This window comes from Dermacentor silvarum, chromosome 1 (assembly GCF_013339745.2).
Source record: "Dermacentor silvarum isolate Dsil-2018 chromosome 1, BIME_Dsil_1.4, whole genome shotgun sequence".
NCBI lineage: Eukaryota > Metazoa > Arthropoda > Arachnida > Ixodida > Ixodidae > Dermacentor > Dermacentor silvarum.
In genome coordinates, this window is record NC_051154.1 from 44,498,536 (window position 1) to 44,521,405 (window position 22,870).

Below are 22,870 nucleotides of genomic sequence, written 5' to 3' on the forward strand. Positions count from 1 at the left end.
ACCTAGAGGCAGTAAGGGTAAAAGCAGCTAGACCAATTTAGGCTGGTGCTCGCAAAGAAATATGCAGCTTGTAGAAAATGAAGATAAAGACAACATAGAGGTAATGAATGAAACCGTATCTAGGTTGATCTGAGAGGCAGCAATTGAAGTGGGAGGTAAGGCACCAAGGGCAACCAGTAGGTAAGCTCTCCCAAGAAACGAAGGACATAATAATTAAAGAAACAAAAAAGCTCAAGAGATCAGATAGAATTAGCTGAACTGTCAAAACTGATCAACAACAAGAAAGTAAGGGATATTCGAAATTATAACGTGGGAAAGATTGAGGAAGCCGTAAAATATGGACGCAGCATTAAATCAGTAAGAAGAAAGCTTGGCATAGGACAAGGCAAGATGTATGCACTGAAAGATAAGCATGGTAATATCATCAGCAATTTCGATGACATAGTAAAAGCAGTGGAAGAATTCTATAGTGACCTGTACAGTGCCCAAAACAGCCAAGCTACTTTCATTCAAAATAGCGATGAACCGGATACAGAGGCTCCTTCTATAACTAGCGATGAAGTTAGAAGGGCCTTGAAAGACATGACCAGGGGAAAAGCTGTTGGAGAAGATGGAATAACAGTAGATTTAATCAATGATGGAGGAGATATGCTTGAAAAGCTTGCGGTACTTTATACGCAATACCTCACAACTTCAAGTGTGCCAGAAGGCTAGGAAGAATGCCAACATATACAAATCCATGAGAAGGGAGACGTTAAAGAATTGGAGAATTATAGACCCATTACCTTGCTTTCAGTATTTTATATTCACTAAGATAATTTCCAATAGAATCAGGGCAACACTTGACTTCAGCCAACCAAGAGAACAGGCTGGCTTCTGGAAGGGATATTCTACGATAGATCATATTCATGTCATCAATCAGGTAATTGAGAAATCTGCAGTGTACAATCAACCTCTCTATATGGCTTTCATAGATTATGAAAAGGCATTTGATTCAGTAGAGATACCAGCAGTCATAGAGGCATGGCATAATCAAGGAGTACAGGAGGCATGCGTGAATTTCTTAGCAAATAGCTACAAGGATTCCACAGCTACCTTGGTTCTCCACAAGAAAAGTAGAAAGTTACCTATCAAGAAAGGGGTCAGGCAAGGAGACACAATCTCTCCAATGCTATTCACTGCATGCTTAGAAGGAGTATTCAAGCTCTTAGACTGGGAAGGCTTATGAGTGAGGATCAACGGCGAATATCTCAGCAACCTTCGGTTTGCAGATGACTTTGTCCTATTCAGCAACAATGGGGACGAATTACAACGAATGATTCAGGACCTTAACCGAGAAAGTGCAAGAGTGGGGTTGAAGATTAATATGCAGACGACAAAGATAATGTTCAACAGCCTGGCAAGGGAACAAGAATTCAGGATCGCCAGTCAACCGCTGGAGTCTGTAAAGGAGTACGTTTATCTAGGTCAATTACTCACAGGGGACCCTGATCACGAGAAAGAAATTTACAGAAGAATAAAATTGGGTTGGAGCGCATATGGCAGGCATTGCCAAATCCTAACTGGGAGCTTACCACTGTCGTTGAAAAGAAAAGTGTACAATCATTGCATTCTACCGGTGCTAACATATGGGGCAGAAACTTGGAGGTTAACAAAGAAGCTCGAGAACAAGTTAAGGACCACACAAAGAGCAATGGAACGAAAAATCTTAGGAATAACGTTAAGAGACAGGAAGAGAGCGGTGTGGATCAGAGAACAAACGGGGATAGCCGATATTCTAGTTGACATTAAGCGGAAGAAATGGAGCTGGGCAGGCCATGTAAGGCGTAGGATGGATAACCGATGGACCATTAGGGTTACAGAATGGATACCAAGAGAATGGAAGCGCAGTCGAGGTAGGCAGAAAACCAGGTGGAGTGATGAAGTTAGGAAATTTGCAGGCGCAAGCTGGAATACGCTAGCGCAAGACAGGGGTAATTGGAGAACGCAGGGAGAGGCCTTCGTCCTGCAGTGGACATAAAATATAGGCTGCTGCTGATGATGATACGGGAAATAAATAACAAAAGCAAATAGAAAGGAGAGAACTGCAAAAATAGAGGATGCAGTAAGCATGTCAGTCAGTATCAATTTTGGCCATACACTACAGCATTTTTCACAAATGCAAATATTAGCACTGTTCACTACACTTGCTAGGGCACAGACGTCGCCTCAGACAGCACCCTATGGAATGTCTTTCAAAGCGATGATAGGAACAGATGTCACGCTCGAAGGTTTCGGCACAACCACAGATGTCAGTGCCTGCGCTGTGACAGTACAAGACAAAACATTGCCAGGATTTATTCGATGGTGAAGCGGGTGTTCTGACAACGGTATAGGTTTGGGTCCTACACCCGTGCCCGCACAATTTTCCTGCGAAAGTGCCACACAGATATGATGAGGTACAATTATACCGGCATACTAGTGCAGACGTATACGTCGATTACTGTGCGCAGCATCAAACATGTCGAGAACACGCTGAATATATATCTTATTAGCAAGAGATCGTTCGACCGCATAACGTGCGCTCGCAAGATGATGGCGATTCTTCCGGTATTGTCACAGCTAAAACACCTAGCTTGTGCTACAGTGGCTGTACTTGTGCAATTCATGGAACGCTAGTTCATGCATTTCAGCGATGTGACTGGGATCTGCCCAGTAGCCGAGCGGAGTTCACATAAAAAGGTATTGAAACCGTCTCCATATGTGAGCATCTATGGTTTCGAGCTGACGCTGTTTGCTGTGCTTGTGTTCTGCCGCTTATGCGCCGCATAAAGACGACACGTGTATCATGCGTGGTATACGTGCACTGCCTTCGGTTACACAGCACTCGCGGTTGTGCAACCTCAGCAGGGCGAAGCTTATTATCTGCCAAAAAGGCCTCTGAGCGAAAGGCGCCTGAAAAAGAGCGTATTACATGCAAGGCACGAACTTGCTGGATCATGCAAGCAGACTGCACAACGAAGAAAGGTAGCCTATTTTAAAATCTATTTAGAACCGTTGGAACCATTTTTATGTTATTGCGGCAGTGTGCGCTGTATTTCAAGAGCCTATTCATCACAAGCGAGAGGGTACTTGCTTGTGGTCAGAAATTTTCTATTATAAATTGTTATGCTTAAAGAAGGCCGTCCTTTGTAAGCAGCGCTGTTCTCTTGCATCTGCCTACAAGTTGTAAGAGATCAAAGGTGGCATTTTGTCTCATACTGTCTACCTTGGGTCAGCTTTTCGGCGCTCTTAGGGGGGGGGGCAGTCGAAAATTCTGGGGGAGCTGCCGCCCCCCCCCCTGTTCCCCCCTCAGGCGCCGCCCTTGCATGCATAACTTAATAAACTCTTCATGAACAATTATAAATGTAGCCGCAGCATACATACTACAGGGAGTGCACAAAAAAGGCTTGATGACAGTTGTTTGGAACAAATGTAACATGTGGGCATGGGCAGGGAATTATACTTTTTAATCTTTTTATAATAGATTCTGCGGCAAAAAGTGTGATACAGACGAGAAAGTGGTAATGTAGTTGTGTGTGTGCAGTAATTAAGTGATTTTGTGCAGCAAGCAAAGCAGAGCTATCATTCTGCTGGATTCGAGAGATTGGCGTGAAAATGATGCCTTGATAACTGTAAAATATGCCTGCTGTAACTTTTTGTGATGAAATGTGTGGCTGAATTTTGAACAATTATTTGAGACAACGGATTACATACCCCTGGTGTGGTGAAAAGACGGCAGGATGGGCATTCGAGCTGTGGAGAAACAAAAATTTTATATGCTATTTTACGAATGGCTGAGGGGGTTCCTTGTAGATTTCGTTTTAGGTAGCCAAGATTACGAAATAATTTTTCAGTAACTTGTTTAATGTGGGTCTTCTATGATTAGATGGTTGTTAGATAAATACAGAGATGAGGGTGTGATGGTGACAGTACTTACTAAATCAAGCAAATATGTGTAACTGGAGTTCATAATTGCTAGCAAATGAAAGTCATTAATTGACACTTTTCTGCATAATGACATCTTTCATAGCATGCACCACTTTTTTGTAATTTTATCTCAATCTTTTTGAAGAATATGGTGATCATTGGATGTCCTAATGTTGCGATAAATCAGTCAATCATGTGCAAACACTCGAATTGTTGATGTAATGTTAGAAGGCAAATCATTGATGTCGAGGAGAAAAAAAATTGCGAGCCGAGCACTCTACAAGCTGATAGTGAACTTGAACTGTTTCCAGAATGCGAAGTTTCTTATCCACAATATTGTAAGCCAATCTAAAGGTAATATGATGATAGTTTTATGCTATTAACTGAGAGTGGCAATCAAGATCAAGTGCCTTGACAAAGTCAATGATGTGCAGTCAGTCTGAAAACAATTGTCCATTGTCATGTTTCAATATGGACAACGATCTCTTGTCATTGTCCATGTTTATGAAAAGGCCATTGGGGAATTTGAATAGTTTCGGTCTAACAAGAACAACCTTCCTAAAACAATGTTGTTTTGGGTAGAAAAATCTGTTTGCCTTCAAGTAAAGCGCAATATTAGGTGCTATCGCATGTTTGAATAGTTAATATAATATTGTTCTTTAAGTTTATTTTGTTTTTATCACCAGGTTAATATATTGAAATCACTTCCTGAAAATCTCCTACTGAGTAGGGTGCATCACCCACCCCTCAGTCACACTCGGGCAATGGTCACTATGTACCTATATACCTGGGTGAGCAATGGAACATTGAAAGTAACTATGAATTCCCCTGCAGTGTAAATGGCACCCAGTGCAAGCTCAAGTTTTTCCTTCTAAAAGGGAACTTAAGCTAATACTTGTGGCAGCAGCATTCACAGTACTCAACCTTCTGAAACCATTGAGACATATTGGGGCAGGCAATAGAAGCTACTCATCCTCCATTGACCCAGTTTGAAGAAGTCAAATTTTCTGATGTGTTTATAAAAGAATTGGAAGGCTTCCAGGTGAATATAGCATACATCTCAAGCCAGATGCACAGGCTACAATAGCAGCCCCTCGTAGAATACCAAGTGCACTAGAAGATGCAGTGAAGGCTGAACTGTCAAGAATCCATGGAAGAATGGCATTATTAAGCCTGTGATAGAGCCAACTGACTGGGTCCATCCCATTGTCATTATTCAGAAAAAGGATGGCAATGTGCGAATCTGCCTCGATCCAAGAAAGCTAAGTGCAGCAGTGAAACGTCACCACTATCGTATCCCTGTTCCAGAGTAACTATGTGCGCGACTCAGTGGCAGCACAGTGTTGTCAGTTCTTGATGCCACTTAAGAGTGCCTTCTGGCAGGTTGCTCTTGATGAACAGAGTTCCTACCTGTGCACATTCGTTGCACCATGGGGACTTTGTATACAGATTTCTCAATGTTCCATTTGTACTCAGCGTGGCCCCAAAACTATTTCAACAAGCAATTGACAGAAAATTTTAGCATCAAGGCATTGTAATGCCTTACTTTGATAATATACTAATCACATGCAAAACACCCAATCAGCATGCTGCCCATGTGTGAAAAGTACAGCCAGTGATAACAACGTAAAGCTGAACTTGGAAAAACTCAAGCTAGGATTGTCATAAGCTACATGACAAGCTAGGTTGTCAGCATACATTGGTCACCAGCTAATCCAAAATGGCGTTTCTCCAGACCCTGACTGTGAAGGCAATTGATGCCATTCCAGAACTGGTGAACAAAACAGAGCTCCTCCACTTCCTTGGAATGGCAACGTTTCTAATGATGTTTGTGCCAGTCTTCTCCTCAAAGACTCAACCTTTAGAACACGTACTAACACACTCAAGTTTTCATTTTTTCCACAAACAAGTACAGACTGGAACACTTTGCCGCAATGTATGCTACAGAACAGTGACTCATTCGATGCATTAACGTCCTAATCTGAAGCGCTTTTCTTTTCTTTTCTTCTTGCTTTTTTTTTTTCTGTTTCTTTCTTGTCATGCACGCTACGACTGTTTTCCATAAAGTTGCAATGTTTATAATTGTTTTCACGGCCATAAGGTGCTCATTGGTGTGCAACGCTTATGTATATATTATTTTTTTTCCTCTCTTCATGATCTGTGATGAATTCTGTTTGGTGTTTTTTGCCTTGTGTAAACCTTTTGATACCCCTCCTGCATGGGCCCCAACTTGGTCCTGCAGTATTTTGTAAATAAATAAATACCTCTGCGAGTGCTTTTGAAGTCAGATGTACCATGGCGCGCGCCCAGGTGAAAATTTGAAGTGGGATGGCAACTGGTTTCATGTGGTCCCACTTTTCCAATGTGGCCATTAAATACCACTTGGATCACAACAGGTTCCACTTGCAGCCAAGTAGTTTTTAAAGTGGTCCCACGTGCTTTCAAGTTGCCATTAAGATGGTACCACTTAGACAACAACTGGTTGCACTTGCGGACAAGTGGTTTTTAAAGTGTTTGGCCAGCTAATTTCAATGGAGCGACCAAGATGTATCACTTGGACCACAATGGTTTCCACTTGCCTTCAAGTGGCCGTTAAGATGGTACCACTCACCGCAACAAATTCCACTGGTTGCCAAGTGGTTCCTGCCCGGTTCCAAATTGGTACCACTTCCATTTCCTAGCAAGTAGTTCCTTAGTTTCCTCGATTCGACCATGTGGCTGCTAAAATGGTAATAAGCCCGCAAAACACAAAAAAGTGCCTCACGACTAGTTGCGTGGCTCTTTAAGTGGGCTTCTTTCATTCTTGGAAAAAACTTTTATGTAGCACGTATTGATCGAGCAACAGAAACATGGATCAGGAGGCGATGGTCTGCAATTTTCTCATTGACAATTCTGCTCTGAATATATTTGAGAAGTTAATAACTGATTACGTAATTAGGGCAAATGCAGTATACTCTGACTTGCTCCAAGCGATGACAGACATCACCTTGTTATATAGCTGGACAGGAACAAGGTAATGTCTCAATTTGAAGAGAGAAAGAGTAAAATTAGTCAAGAAACTGGCCAACCTAGACGCAAAAGGGGTAAACGCGGACCAATTCAGGCTGGTTCTAGCAAACAAAGATGCAGCATTAGAACAGGAAGATGAAGAAAACATAGAGGTAATGAATGAAACTGCAACTAGGCTAATCTTGGAAGCAGCAATTGAAAAGGGAGGTAAGGCACTAACGCAACCACTAGGTAAGCTCTCCCAAGTAACAAAGGACCTAATAAAGAAACGACAATGCATGAAAGTGTCAAACTCAAGAGACCAGACAGAATTTGCTGAACTGTCAGAACTGATCAACAAAAAGAAAGTAAGATACCTTTGAAATTATAACGTAGGAAAGATTGAGGAAGCCATAAAATATGGACGCAGCATGAAATCGGCGAGAAGAAAGCTTGGCATAGGACATGGCAAGATGTATGCACTGAAAGATAAGCAGGGTAATATCATCAGCAATTTAGATGACATAGTAAAAGCAGCGCAAGAATTCTGTACTTACCTGTACAGTTACCAGAGCAGCCAAGCTAGTTTCATTCGAAGTAGAGGGGAACAGAATATAACGGTTCCTTCTATAATTAATGACGAGGTTGAAGGGCCATGCAAGATGTGACCCGAGGAAAAGCAGCTGGAGAAGATGGAGTAACAGTCAATTTAATAAGAGCCGAAGGAGATATCATGCTTGAAAAGCTTGCGGCCCTTTATACTCAATGCCTCACGACTTCAAGTGTACCTAACAACTGGAAGAATGTCAACTTTATACTGATCCACAAGAAGGGAGACGTTAGAAAACTGAAAAATTATAGGCCCATAAGCTTGCTTTCAGTACTGTATAAAATATTCACCAAGATAATTTCCAGTAGAACCAGGGCAACACTTGATTTCAGTCAACCAAGAGAACAGGCTGACTTCAGAAAGGGGTATTTTACAATGTATCACATCCACGTCATCAATCAGGTAATCGAGAAATCTGCAGAGTACAATAAACCTCTCTATATGGCTGTTATAGATTATGAAAAGTCATTTGATTCAGTAGAGATACCAGCAGTCATAGTGGCATTGAGTAACCAAGGAATTCAGGATGCATACGCGAATATCTTGAGGAAATATCTACGAAGATTCCACAGCTACATTGGTTCTCCATAAGAAAAGTAGAAAGTTACATGTCAAGAAAGGGGTCAGGCAGGTAGACACAATCACTCCAATGCTATTCACTGCATCTGAGAAGGCTTAGGAGTGGGGATCAATGGTGAATATCTCGGCAACCTTCTGTCTCCAGATGACATTCCCCTATTCAGCAACAATGGGGACCAATTACAACAAATGATTGAGGACCTAAACCAAGAAAGTGTAAGAGTGGGGTTGGAGATTTATGCACAGAAAACAACGGCAATTTTCTATAGCTTGGCAAGGGAGCAAGAATTCAGGATCGCCAGTCAGTCTCTAGAGTTAAAAGGAGTTTTATCTCGGTCAATTACTCACAGGGGACCCTGATCATCAGAGGGAAATTTACGGAAGAATAAAATTGGGTTGGAGTACATACAGCAGGCATCGCCAAATCCTGCCTGGGAGCTTACCACTTTCATTTAAAAGAAAAGTGTGCAATCATTGCATTCTACCGGTGCTAGCAAGTGGGGCAGAAACTTGGAGGTTAACAGACAAGCTCAAGAACAAGTTAAGGACCGCACAAAGAGCGACGGAATGAAACATGTTAGGCATATCATAGCAAGAGACGGGAAGAGAGCGGTGTGGATCATAGAGTAAACAGGGATAGCCGATATTCTAGTTGACATTAAGAGAAAAAAAATGTGGAGCTGGGCAGGCCATGTAATGCGTAGGATGGATAACCGGCGAACCATTAGATTTACAGAATGGATATCAAGAGAAGGGAAGCGCAGTCGAGGACGGCAGAAAACTAGGTGGGGTGATGAAGTTAGGAAATCTGCAGGCTCAATTTGGAATTAGCTAATGCAAGACAGGGCGAATTGGTGATCGCAGGGAGAGGCCTTTGTCCTGCAGTGGGCATAAATATAGGCTGATGATGATTATATTTATACATATATGAACCTGAATTTATCAAACCCACATAAACGAATTATTGGGTATATGGAACAGTTGTAAAATCCGCTTGAAAATTTCTGTATCAAATGTTTTTTTTATTTATTAAACTACCTAGATATCGAACTTTTTGTAATCGCCTTCAGGCTCGATATATCCGGGTGCGACTGTATAGAGAGACAATAAGTAAAATGAACACTGCGTGCATGACCATGCACACCTCTCCAGCGTACAATAAAGAGAAAGGATTTATTGTGCAGTTTGCTTTTGTTTCACAGCATAATACATTTCTCATTCACGCAGTACGTTCCTGGCGTTCTCTAGCACCTTGTCCAGTTCGGCGATTCTCTGCTTGGCATCCTCGACTCTCTGCAGGGCATCCTTGGTCTCCAATATGATCTTCAAGGCTGTTCTTCTTTTCTCCATCAAGCGCTCTGTCACACTGTTTACAAACTCCTCCAACAGCTCTGCCACCTTATAGATAGACAACAGAAGAAAGAAAAAAAAAAAGCAATCTTATCTGTACGTGATGTCTACGTACTGCGAAGCATTCGTGATTTGTAAAGAACAGTTGCATGATTAATGTAACTGCTGTGTAGCAAATGGTTACGTAGAGGTTATATACTGCACTGTTTATATTATTGCGATAGCAATTATATGGACACTCCAAAGCGAATTTCTGCTGTCGACGTCGTCGTCACCGTTGCCGTGAGGTTCCATATGACGTCAACTGCGATGAAATCGTCGCCGCGCTCCGGACGCTGTATGTGCGAGTGAAAGGGCGAGAGGGACGAACGCACGTCGTCGGTGAGCAAACGCGCGTTCTGCGCCGTGCTCCCTGAAGGGCTGCGTCTCTTTCCTCCGTTACAATCACCATATCCTCCAGAGACCCCTTGTACAATACATTGCACATTGCCTTCCACTTTTTTTTTCGAAATTCACTCGGAAGTGATTAAGCAAAATATTCACTCCGGGTGTGAAGAATGGTGCATGTGTAACTTCTGTAAAGAAGTGGTTGACTCATATTCTTGTCATCCGCTTTCGAGAAATTTGACAATAAATTGGTCTAGACCTCTTTGTCGTCCCATACGGCCGAAATACTTCGAGGCGTATGTCGAAGTCACCGAGATTTCGTGAAAATACCGGACGCGGCAGCAATATGGCAATGTACTACACGTAGTTCCATCTTCATCTCAGCGTTCAAACAATGAAATGCAGGTTTTACCACAGCTTACATGAGGAGATGATGGAGATAGTCATTTTTTCACGTACATGGAGGCGGAGCTTTTGGCATCTTTCCGTGGTATTATAGCGCCCACCGACGCCGCAACGCGGGGCCCTTTGGTCGGCGCTCTCAGCCGGTGCCTTAGCGCCGGCTGTCAAAGAAGTGAAAAAAATTAAGCACAGCGCGTGCTCGAGGCGCAAGCTCGGCACGCCTAGTGTCGTTCTAGAAGCTAGCCACGCTGGACGTCGCAGCCGCCGCTCGGCTCACCACCTTCGCCATTTTGAGTAGGGACGACGGCACGGCTCGTACGGCCGCTGTCACGTCATCCTACAGTGGTGCTACACTATTGAAATTTTAAAACTTGTTTTTCAAGTTCATGACACAACAGTAGGCAATAAAAACTACCGTGAAGAGCGATTATGTCCCGTTGTTATGTCCGGGTCTCAGGAGGCTATATAGAGAGCAAACGCGACTTCTTCCATGGCGCGAAATGCCGTGGGGGGACGGGAGGGAGGGGAGGCGACGTTTAGCTGCGGCACCAAATGCGTATTTATATTAAAACGTTGCGAGGCGAGAAGGTAGGTAAGATTTCCGACGCTGCTCGACGAGTGTCCCATTCTGATCTCGTCGAAAACCTCCGAGCCGCCCCCAGAGGCAGCGGCAACAGCCAACGCGGATAAAACGTCGACGGCGTCGACCACAGTTCTGCGCGTTGCTGGTGCTGCTGCATGCCCAAGTTTATACAACTGATAAAACTACTATCCTTACTCCGTATAGCTCTCTACTAATTTGCTATCGCAATTGATGCTTCGCCTTTCGGGTGAAACTGCGACAATTTTTTTTAATACTATATGTTGCTAATGGCAAGATATAATTAGGCTTAGAAGCGCAAACTAAAACGTAGATACCAGTGGCCGCACCGACAGTCGCCCCTGTGGCACGTAATTTTGACCAGCTATCACCGAGCTTGGCCCACCAAAACGGCGAGATGTTACCCCGCCCGCCCACTTGCAAAAATGTGGCTGCATTCGGAATCATTCCGAATAGAGTGAATCGCAATAATAAATGTGAAGTGTTAAATAATTCCTGAATAGCTGGCAAGAATTCAAGTAACATAGACAGTCGGTGTAAATATGAATAATAAAGCAGCAAATAACACGTACGTACATCGATGCAGCGAATAAATTTAATTGTAACGCAGCCCATACCTGTGCGCCAAGTCTTTCCTTTAATCCGGAGAGGTATTCATCCTCGATCTGATGCTGCTGTCTGATATCCTTCAAAATTTTTTTGAATTCTTCGCGAAATGCAGCGACGGGCTCCTTGTCTCCGCCAACTTGCGTAGATTGGTCTCGTTGACGGGGGGCTGGGCCCTAGATGGAGAAAAAACGAGCAAAATAAGCATGAATGGAATGTTCTTTTATATGACTTGCTGACTCACGGTACCTGATCTTGTGGAGCTACTTCTGCATCGCAGAAAAGGCCCTCCTGATGGCTAGTTCCTTGCGGGCGCTCGTCGCGGTGGTTGTTCCCTCTTTGGCTCATTTTATCAGACTGGTTGGACTTTAAATTAAAGTCTAAATTGCACTATTGAGCACAAATTAGCCTGTAAGCAGCAACTGTACTAAACGCCTTCTGGCTGTGAGGGTTGCAACTTGCCACTGAGTTTGGAGTCAATGTCTCCAGACGACGAGAAAAAAAGTCGCTAAAAGTAGCCTTTTTTTTATTATTATTTCGCCAAAAACGTCGCCACACTAGATATCTACGGCAATACCCAGTAATAAATGCTTCCAATTTTGTATAACCCCGTCGAATACAGTACCATCCAAAACTCTGAAATTATATTTCAATGTCAAAATTTTTCAATTTCAGTTGCATCGCCCATAGAGTTTCTCAAAAAAGTTCCAGCCTCTTTTATTAGAGTGTACAAAAAGGGGGGAGTGGGTCCAGCGGGCGCCTTAGCAAGCGGCGAGGGTGAAGCAAAAAACACGGAAAATGTGGCGGCACTGCCGTCGCCTTCTTCTGAATCTCCGGCCAATAAACGTTGACTCCGGCTGTTTCGGCAGCGCTCATTGGCTGAGGCGAGCTCGCTGGTTGAGTAGCTGTCGTCTGCTCGACGCACCGTCGCTGTTGCGTCGTTTCCGTTCTTTCCGCCGCTCTTTTTTAATTTTATTTAATTGTATATAAAAGATCGGTGGGGAATAATCTCAGTGTTACCGCCACCGAGTATCCGCCTGTCAAAGCTCCATGCAGCTGCGGGAGGGTCTCCGACGCGACAAGCGTCCGGCCGGCGAGCGGGGCCGCTCATTCGGAAAAAAGTGACGGTGGCGCCACCTAGATTTTCCATTAAAAAAATGCCTCAGCGCAGCCGCAGACCATAGCCGCAGAGCCCTCGTTGGACCTAGCAGTGTTGCCAGGTCCGACGAGGCGGTGTAGCCAAAAGCTAGAGAAGTTGTAGCCCAAATGTAGCCAAACACAGAAAAGTTCAAGAAATTTAGTAGCCAAATATAGCCATTTTTATTTGCAGTTTTTTTTTTTGTGTATACATTTTCACATTCGACTACGGCAATCCTTTTCTGCACAACCCGTCGTAACAAAATGTCCGTGCCGCCGTGACGGTCGGCCCTTTACGACATTATGCAACATCATGCTTGCACAGGGGTTCTATTCTGGACACGCATGGCGGCTGCACGGCCGCCATTATCCGCCATCTTTGCTGTCTCATTGGCTGTCCAGAGGTCACGTGTTTCGAAATTTGTGCCGGGAAACGGAAGTTTTGCAAAATGCAATTTTGCGTTTTCGTCAGAATGACGAAGCGTGACGTGGAGCTGAAAGTTTTATCGACTAATACTTTTTTATGGTCCTTGGCACCTATATTGCGACTTTAGCGCTTTAAAAAGAAAGTGGACGGTAGCGTACAGAAGCTCGTGCAATGCATCTGCAATTTCGCGAATATGTGGTGGTGTTCCAAGATAGCCGGCATGTCAGCTTGTTCATTGGCTGAAGGAATATCCCGTGAGGAGCGTCACAGGAAGGGCCGTTTCGTAAACGTCAATTTGACGTTGTGTGACGTTGCGCTGGGCCACCATTGCACAGATTTTCCGCCATAATTTGTGGTGCGACGAGCCGCGCGAATTATGGTAATAAGCGGCCATATGCAATCGCAGTGGAGAGGCATGCGTATCGCCGCATTTTCCCTGTCATTTGGGGCGATGAAAATCTTTTGTTCACAACGCGTGCTCATAGCATTTGCATCGCTCTCAGGTGGTGTTGGCATTTGTGTTTTGAACCATCATTTTTATTAAAAACACGTTTATTTGAAATAATATTGGTTGAAACTAGCAAACTCCTTGCGACTTTTTGCACTTTTCGCCACTGCGTTTGTGTTGTAATCAATATTAATGACTTTTCGCGTCATCAAAGGCTATGCCAACGGTGACTTCTTATTTTACAAAAAGAAATGTACGCAAGACGGCGCCTTGAAGTTTCCTCTCGCGGTGCGAGTAAGCGGCGAAGTGCACAAGAGATGGCAGTGCCGGCGTTTGCGTCGCTCAAGCGGATACCTGTGGCGCGCGCAACGCTATCGATGATATTCGGCCGCTTCTCAGCCAGACGAGTCGGGCTGAGTCACTTGCGGATCACGAGATAGCGATAACGCGGCCTAGAGCGGGCGCAGTTCATCACTGGCAGGTCGCGTATATTGTCTCAAGGTAGAAAGCAAGCGCGTGCGCGCCAATATACGATGACTCATTTCGTTTCCCGAGGACACGCATCCTAGCTAATGAAGCAGACGACAGCCTGCGCGCATGCAGACGACGGAAGCGAGAAACGATTTTGATCGAATAATCGTACGCTTTGAGCTAGCTGCTTTATTTTCACTGGGGAGGAAAACTGTTTTGCTTTATCAACCACGCTATGTTCAATGCCTACATTACAGTTTCTTAGGCGAAACGTCAAATTTGCGTCACGTTACGAAAGCGAAACGGGGCTATCGGCGCCATTTTGTAAGCGTCGCGCCTACGTCACGCCTCGAAGAAAATGGCGGAATGTCCAGAATAGCGGCTCTGGACACGCATGGAGGCTGCACGGCCGCCATTATCCGCCATCTTGGCTGTCTCATTGGCTGTCCAGAGGTCACGTGTTTCGAAATTTGTGCCGGGAAACGGAAGTTTTGCAAAATGCAATTTTGCGTTTTCGTCAGAATGACGAAGCGTGACGTGGAGCTGCCAGTTTTATCGACTAATACTTTTTTGTGGTCCTTGGCACCTATATTGCGACTTTAGCGCTTTAAAAAGAAAGTGAACGGTAGCGTGCAGAAGCTCGTACAATGCATCTGCAATTCCGCGAATATGTGGTGGCGTTCCAAGATAGCCGGCATGTCAGCTTGTTCATTGGCTGAAGGAATATCCCGTGAGGAGCGTCACAGGAAGGGCCGTTTCGTAAACGTCAATTTGACGTTGCGTGACGTTGCGCTGGGCCGCCATTGCAGAGATTTTCCGCCATAATTTGTGGTGCGACGAGCCGCGCGAATTATGGTAATGAGCGGCCATATCCAACGGCAGTGGAGAGGCATGCGTATCGCCGCATTTTCCCTGTCCTTTCGGGCCATAAAAATCTTTTGTTCACAACCCGTGTTCATAGCATTTGCATCGCTTCCGGGTGGTGTTGGCATTTGTGTTTTGCACCATCATTTTTATTAAAAACACGTTTATTTGAAATAATATTGGTTGAAACTAGCAAACTTTCTGCGACATTTCGCACTTTTCACATTGCGTTTGTATTGTAATCAATATTAATGACTTTTCGCATCATCAAAGGCTATGACAACGGTGACTTTTTAATTTACAAAAAGAAATGTACGCAAGACGGCGCCTTGAAGTTTCCTCTCGCGGTGCGAGTAAGCAGCGAAGTGCACAAGAGATGGCAGTGCCGGCGTTTGAGCCGCTCAAGCGGATACCTGTGGCGCGCGCAACGCTATCGATGATATTCGGCCGCTTCTCAGCCAGACGAGTCGGGCTGAGTCACTTGCGCATCGCGAGATAGCGATAACGCGGCCTAGAGCGTGCGCTCATCATCACTGGTAGGCCGCGTGTGTTGTCTCAAGGTAGAAAGCAAGCGCGTGGGCGCCGATATACGATGACTCATTCAGTTTCCCGAGGACACGCATCCTATCTAATGAAGCAGACGACAGCCTGCGCGCAGGCAGACGACGGAAGCGAGAAACGATTTTGATGGAATAATCGTACGCTTTGAGCTAACGGCTTTATTTTTACTGGGGAGGAAAACTGTTTTCCTTTATCAAGAATGCTAGGTTCAATGCCTACATTACAGTTTCTTAGGCGAAACGTCAAATTTGCGTATCGTTACGAAAGCAAAACGGGGCCATCAGCGCCATTTTGTAAGCGTCGCGCCTACGTCACGCCTCGAAGAAAATGGCGGAATGTCCAGAATAGAGCCTCAGAACACTTTTTGGCTGGGGCCAGAAGCTAAGTTCCAGCGAATCTCTGCAGAGGGCGAAATTAGTGTGTTTATTTTATGCCAGATAGCACTAAGTTATCATTTTTAGTTATTTACAGTAATAATAACTACAAACTTTGCTTTTTAGCTGTCGTGAACGCAAAATAATCTTTAGCATCATCGATCTCTCACGTCATCTCTGCCTACGGCGTAGAAGTTCAGCAGTCCAGCGAACTGCGACGTGCTCACGGCTTCTTTTTTTATGAGCTAAAACAAGTCTTTCGCGATATATCTCGTGTTATCTGTCTCATCGTCCCCTATCTTGTTTTCTCGTTTTCTTTCTTTTTTTTTCAATTACCTTGGCCCGGGTTAGCTACATCAACCTGGCTGCCATCTTACTGTAGCACGGCAAGAACATGCGTTAAAATAAAGTGTCAGACAACAGATGCCACTCGCTGTGTGAATCGGTGTAAGCGACGCTTTAAAATATTATTGCGCAAAGCGGCACACCAGTGTAAGAAGCACGCAGTCGTTTTCGGCGACGAGCACGTCCCGAACGTAACTCGCTCGAAATGGTAAAAGCCGCGACGGCGCACAAAGAGCAAAGATAAACAACAAATTGATAACAGTGTTTACGCTGTGAAAACCGGTTACTGCCAAAAAGCAAACCATGTTGATGTGCTAGTAAAGTGTTAGAATAGGGGCCCCACAGAGCTTTGCGGGTGTTAGCGTTGGGGCATAAATATCAAAATAAAATATTACCATTTTATGAGAAGAAGAGTAATTTATATTTTCGTGTTTAATTACAATTTCGAACTTATTCTATTACCAGCAAGCAACTTGTTGCGTTCAGTTTTGAGTAACCAACTTTACGTACCTTCACCCAGCCAAGTCAATCCGTGTTAGGCCTTCGAGCCATGAATTCAGAATGAGCGGCGTCTAATGAATCAATCTTCATTACACATGTTAGCTGCGAGAAAGCGATAACCGCAATCACTTCTCCTAGCTTACGAACTTCACGCGTTACCACTAATCGAACCCAGATTAGTGTTAAGTTAGAGCCCCGACGCAAAATCCAAACACAGTTTGCGTCTTGCGCATGCGAAGTGGCTTCGACGCTATTTCTTTGAGGCCCCAAAACGTTTGAGGCCCCTATTCTAAAATCTCTAATAATTGCTGGGGTTTTACGTGCCAAAACCATGATGTGATTGGGAGGCATGCCGCAGTGGGGGGACTCCGCATTAATTTTGGCCACCTCGGATACTTTAACATACACCTAAATCTAAGTACACGGGTGTTCCTGCATTTCGCCTTGATCAGAATGTGGCCGCCGTGTCCGGGATTCAAACCCGCGTCCTCGAGCCAGCAGCGCGACACCTCACAAGCTAAGCTAACACGGTGGGTGAAGTTCATGTGACGTGTTGCACCCAGGCGCGGATCCAGGGGGGATGTCCGGATGTCCTGACTTCAAAAGTTAGAGGCAGTCGTGTTTCTGCACAGTTTCACTTGGAAGAATTCTTCTAGCATGTCTATGATCCGCGATATCCAACTCCAAATTTTAATTGTCGTTCGCATGATTACGCATGCAAGAGAGTGAGGATCGGCGCAAAGCTCCTCCCTGTTGTGACGCGGCTGTTGGGTGCTGCGTTTAGTCTGACAACGCGGCGGAGGCATTGGCAAAGATAATAACTGCCCCCCTTCCCCTCACGGCTGGCGAAAAAAAAAAATCGAAGAACCTGTAACCGCTGTCGTAACACGCGACCGCGCAGCCTGTAAAGATGGCGGCAGCTGCCATATCGAAATAATGGCGCGAGCGGAGAAGCCGGAGGGCAGTGCGCGTGCGTAATGGTGACTAGACGACCGGGCATTGTCCTTGTTTGGGCTATGCAAATAAAGTGACTGCTGATTTCCAAGTATTGTAAGTTTTATTGAAATCAAAAGCAACAACTGCACCATCAACAGCAGAAACCTTTTTAGCTATGCTAACGAATATTTCATACTGCCGCTTTAACTTTGGTGTTGTCATGCACAAATCTCATGACAACACTTCACCCATCAATATGTCAATGCCCTAAAAATGTTCAAAATGCCTCCCTTCCACAGCAACGCAAAGCATAAACCGCTCTCGCGTCGATAACTCTGCGCAGTACAATTGAAATTTGGAGTCGGATATCTCGGAGCACGAACACGCTAGAATAATTCTTCCGACTGATACTGTGTAGAAACACGACTGCCTCTAAGTTTTCAGTACAAACATACCCACTTACTGCAGTCGACAAAAAATAATTGTTCAATTTTAGTTAATTGGGCTGCTCACAGCGATAATTATCATCTCACTTTGTGCCCCCCTGGCCACATAACTTATTTGCACAGGTGGTATTCGCGTGCCTCCCAGAGCCTAATTTTAAGAAAACTATAAAGCTTAGTTTTGAACAACCTGTATTATCAGGCTCAGCCGCCAAGCACATGGCAGTATTGGGTAACGTCCTTTTCCTATAAGCTCGGAGAAACCGATACCTGGCTTAGCTATAGGGCTTCTTCCTCTTTCTGGGGTTTTACGTGCAAAAACCAGTTCTGATTATGAGGCACGCCGTAGTGGAAGACTTCGGATTAACTTTGACCACCTGGGGTTCTTTAACGTGCACTACAACGCAAGCACACGGGCGTTTTTGCATTTCGCCTACATCGAAATGCGGCCGCCGCGGCCGGGATGCGATCGCGCGATCTCGTGCTCAGCAGCGCAACGCCTGAACTGACTGAGCCACCACGGCGGGCTACAGGTGTTGCTCTAGCCGTATAAAACGCGAGTTTATCGTGAGCAGAAACGGTGAATTTCGGTAAATGATAAAGGCTACCATCATCATCATCATCATCGACAGAAGCTGACCACCCCCCCCCCCCCCCCCCCCCCTCAGAAAAAACCTGGATCCGCCCCTGGTTGCAGCGATGTCATCGTGGCAAACATGTTTCGATATTAGCAGAATGAGTAGCTACATCCATTACGTTACAGGCAAACCATCTAGAAGTAAAAGCACCAGAACCCCCCTTTGGCTAGGCGTCATGCTCCCATTCTTTTTTATACGTTCTCGCATGCTTGGCCCACTTCCCCATGTTTTGATTCTCCTCTCTGAGGAGGATCCGATCTTATGTCCAACCTATCGAAATGAATCTCGAATGTAAGCACGAACAAAAATTCATCTAGCAGGAGAAGGAAAATGGCAGTAAAGCTTCGCGCGAGATACGTGGAGTAGGTCGAAAGCTATGCCCGGCGCGATACTTCACCCAGAATTAAAACATGGCCATGAACACACTGGGACGGGTCATCCACCCGTGCTTCCCTTTTTCATGTTGGCGCCACGATCGCCGACGGCCCCGACCCTATGTTATTGCTCTCCCTTCCTGAGTATAGCCATGTTAGTACAGTGTACTGTGAAAAACCCACAACTCCCAGGTTCATCCCGATGCCCTGGGATCGGGTGCATAACGGTCAAGCGGGGTGTATGTTTAAGTGCATCAAATATCAAAGCCACCGGCTCAGACAACGGCGCAGAGAGGGAGGGGGGGGGGGGGGGTCATTTCGCGCACGCGCACACGCACAGCCACGCCGGTCGGCTCAGCCGTCTAAAACATAGCCTTCGAGATTTGCTTCTACCCGATCAGAGCCACCTCTAGAGCGTGGATTAGGGCGCCACTTATAGCCCAAAGAAAGCAAAGTCGCAGATTTTCAGTAGCCCAAATATAGCCAGATAGCCAACTCGTCCAATTCGACGCCAAAATTTTTTTCCTGTATCCCACTGGCAAAACTTGAATGGGAGTGCTTGGTACGCGTCGTACGTCATCTAACTAGGTGTTAGATGGCGCCGTAATGTCACGACATGTGATTGGCTTAGAGTTACTGTATGCGGCTCCAGTAACTAAGGACATGTCAGGACGTGTCCGCCCGTTTCAAAGAGAGAAGCCCCATCACCATCGGCCCCACCGTGCTAAAATCTCCATGAAATCTCCACTGTCCACACGCGTCTATCTGATGCGTCTGAGGCATATGAATAGGTAAACAATGAACAGGTAAACAATGTAAATTGTCTTAAGCAATTGTTTTTATTGCACACACGCAACGTAAAGAATTGAGAATGCCACTTTTATTGCGCGCGCGCGCCCACACGCACAAACACGCGCGCGCGCGCACACACACCGTGTATCCGCCTCTCGGCCGTAAATATCCGCCCGTGACCGCGAAGCGCGTTCTCGGTTTTATAGGAGGAACACTAATGGGATATACTGCAAGCCCCAAAATAGTTTGCAGTCATTTTGCAAAGCACTTCCTCCGTAACACCGTAGTTTGACGATGTCTTTTGCTTCAGACGAAGGACAAACTTGATCCTTAAGATGGACTCCAAAAGGTCCATCTTCATCTTATTACGAAGTTCCATTTTAGTCACGATTACATGAGAAAAGACTCTCTCCGCTTCGGCATTTGAGACCGGAAGTGTCAGGATCCTGATGGCTCCAGCGGCGAGTGCTGGGAAGGGTCATACACCAGCAGCGTTTATTACTGGTGGGTCTAAAACCATGAAAATTTGAGAGAATGTTGTCGCATGTTTGTTTGGAAAACACTGAGCTTAAAACCCATAACTCGATCGAGACCTTAGCCGAAAATCGCCAGAAATTCGCCATGACGCCATTCATAATGTTTGGTATCCACGGGCCTCTCAAATTCGCCAATTTGGCGAAAATTAGCCACCAGTGGCAACCCTGCTAGCTGTAGCAATGGCGCACAAGCTACTACGTCGTCGCGATTCCGGCATGTCGGAAATTTAAAATAGATTATTCACAGCTGTGTTGTGTTATCTGTGCGAGTCGCAAGAAATTATGTCTTTGAAAGAAACAGTGGGCCTCTTCGATTATCCATTCCTGACAGTCCCGGACTGCCCGTGACGGTGCTTTCAGCCAATGAGCGTTGCGTATGTAGCCTTTCGGACAGTCCGGGGACTGTCAGAGACGGATAATCGAAGAGGCCCAGTGATACGAGTAAAACCATTTCATAAAGTCGCGCTGCTGGGGTTTAGGCGATTGTAGTGTCATCTGCCGAAAGAAAAACAAAGCGTACGCTGCACGTTACACGGCCTTTCAGTTTGCAACAACGTTGGTTTGCAACGCCACACGTGCGTTAACGTCTTACATCTCGGAGGCAATGCACTAGCACGCGTGAGAGTGAAAGTGGTGAGGGTCTAATAAATAAATGACAAAAGCCATGTTTTTTTTTTTATTTCGTTTTTATTTCTCTAAAATGCGACGTGCTGTTTCCGGTTCCTATTTCCGTACGAAAATATAGTGATGAACGTTTCAGACGTGATGTACGATATTATGTGTGTAGGAAAGCTCGCTTGCGTAATTTCTCCCTTCGCCCGCATTAAGGTCTCCCTTCAGTTAGAGTGTACTAGATTGAGGGAGTGGGTCCAACGAGGGCTCTGCGCTGAGGCATTTTTTATTGAAAATCCAGGTGGCGCCACCGTCGCTTTCTCCCGAATGCGCGGCCCCACTCGCCGGCCGGACGCTTGTCGCATCGGAGACACTACCGCAGCTGCATGGAGCTTTGACAGGCGGATACTCGGTGGCGATAACATCGAGGTTATTCTCCACTGATCTATTGTAAATGAAATGGAAAAAGAGCGGCGGAAAGAACGCAAACGACGCAGCAACTACGGTGCGTCGAGCAGACGACAGCTACTCAGCCCGCTAGCTCGCCTCAGCCAATGAGGGCTGCCGACACAGCCGGAGCCAACGTTTATTGGCTGGAGATTCAGAATAAGGCGACGGCAGCGTCTCCACATCTTCCGCGTTTTTTTGCTTCACCTTGGGCGCTTGCTAAGGCGTCCGCTGGACCCACTCCACCATTCTAGTACACTCTACTTCAATGGAGTTGGGGGGGGGGGGGGGGGGGGGGAGCTTATACGGCGGCGTGCGCAGACTCCCATATAGTACTTCTTATATACGGGGTGTTCAAAGTTAAGCTTTACGGAATTTAAAAAAATCGGCTCTGGCAGGTAGGATAATTCTTATCGTTCAGCGCGTTATTCGAGGAGGCGGACATTATAATCGAAACACATATTCAACTAATTCAACTTCCACTTGAAATGAATTTTCAGGATGACACCAGTTTCGAGATATTATTTCGCAAAGTGTGGAACGAAATACATGGGCGTTCCAGGTACAGGCGTACGCGCTGAGCCACATATCGTACGTCGCCGCGTATGCCGACTGGAGCAGGAGCGAAACCGACAAGCTGAACGTGGCGATCCGCAGGGCGTTCAAGACCGTCCTGGGGGTACCCCAGTACGCGCCAACCCACAGGCTCCTCGAGCTGGGCGTACACAACACGCTCGTGGAGGTCGCCGAGGCGCAGAGTATAGCGCAGCTGGAGAGGCTGTCGTACACCAGAACGGGAAGACGAATCCTCGACCTGCTCGGGATTCGATATCATGAGGCGCGAGGACTGAAGGAAACATTGCTACCGGAAGTCAGGGACGCCATACAGACGGAAAAAATGCCGAAGAACATGCATCCGGTGCATGACGTGCAACGACGTAAACGCAGGGCGGTAGCAATCCTCGAGGAGCACGGAAGACGAGAAGGCGTCCTCTTCGTCGATGCAGCCAGGTACCCGCGGCCCGCCGGTAACCTTGATGGCGACGAGGGCCGACGACCACCACCGCCACTACAACGGAATGTGCGAGACGAACCGGGGATATGCCAACACCATCATCACTACTACTACTACAACGACAAAAACGGCAGTAGCAACAGCGGCAACATCAACGACACGGCCGGCCGGCCGACGGCGGCGGCGCCCGCCTTCTCCATGGCGCTCGTAGATACGAAGGGAAGGATCCGAATCACGGCATCAGCGAGGCTGCCATCGGCCGAAGCAGCGGAGGAGATGGCCATATCCCTTGCGGTACTCCACGGAGGTACGGAGGATAGCCTGATCATAAGCGACTTCAAATCAGCGATCCGGAACTACACCAAAGGTTGGGTGTTCGCGGATGTGGCGCGCATGCTCAACGCCAGAGCCGGGGACTTCGCGTCCGGACACAAGATTGGAAACAAGCCCACCCTCAAATGGATCCCCAGCCGCGGGG

General features: G+C 46.0%; 2 protein-coding genes across 5 annotated transcripts in view; one reads left to right on the plus strand and one right to left on the minus strand.

The window, feature by feature from the left end:
* LOC119461860 (uncharacterized) overlaps positions 1-22,870 on the plus strand; it is a 465,401-nt gene that overhangs the window by 379,497 nt on the left and 63,034 nt on the right. The window lies entirely within an intron of this gene.
* On the minus strand, positions 9,146-11,931 carry LOC119461872 (uncharacterized). The gene is made up of 3 exons (XM_037723246.2): positions 11,721-11,931; positions 11,483-11,647; positions 9,146-9,523 (listed from the first exon to the last, which is right to left on the minus strand). Exons 1-3 carry the CDS (start codon positions 11,817-11,819, stop codon positions 9,341-9,343), a joined length of 447 nt encoding a protein of 148 aa, XP_037579174.1. The 5' UTR covers positions 11,820-11,931; the 3' UTR covers positions 9,146-9,340.

Coding starts and splice junctions, on each gene's coding strand:
- LOC119461872 (XM_037723246.2), bottom strand. CDS start 11,819: ATGAGCCAAAGAGGGAACAACCACCGCGACGAGCGCCCGCAAGGAACT. Junction 11,648..11,720: donor AAGTAGCTCCACAAGATCAG/GTACCGTGAGTC, acceptor TTCTCCATCTAG/GGCCCAGCCCCCCGTCAACG. Junction 9,524..11,482: donor AGGAAAGACTTGGCGCACAG/GTATGGGCTGCG, acceptor TCTATCTATAAG/GTGGCAGAGCTGTTGGAGGA.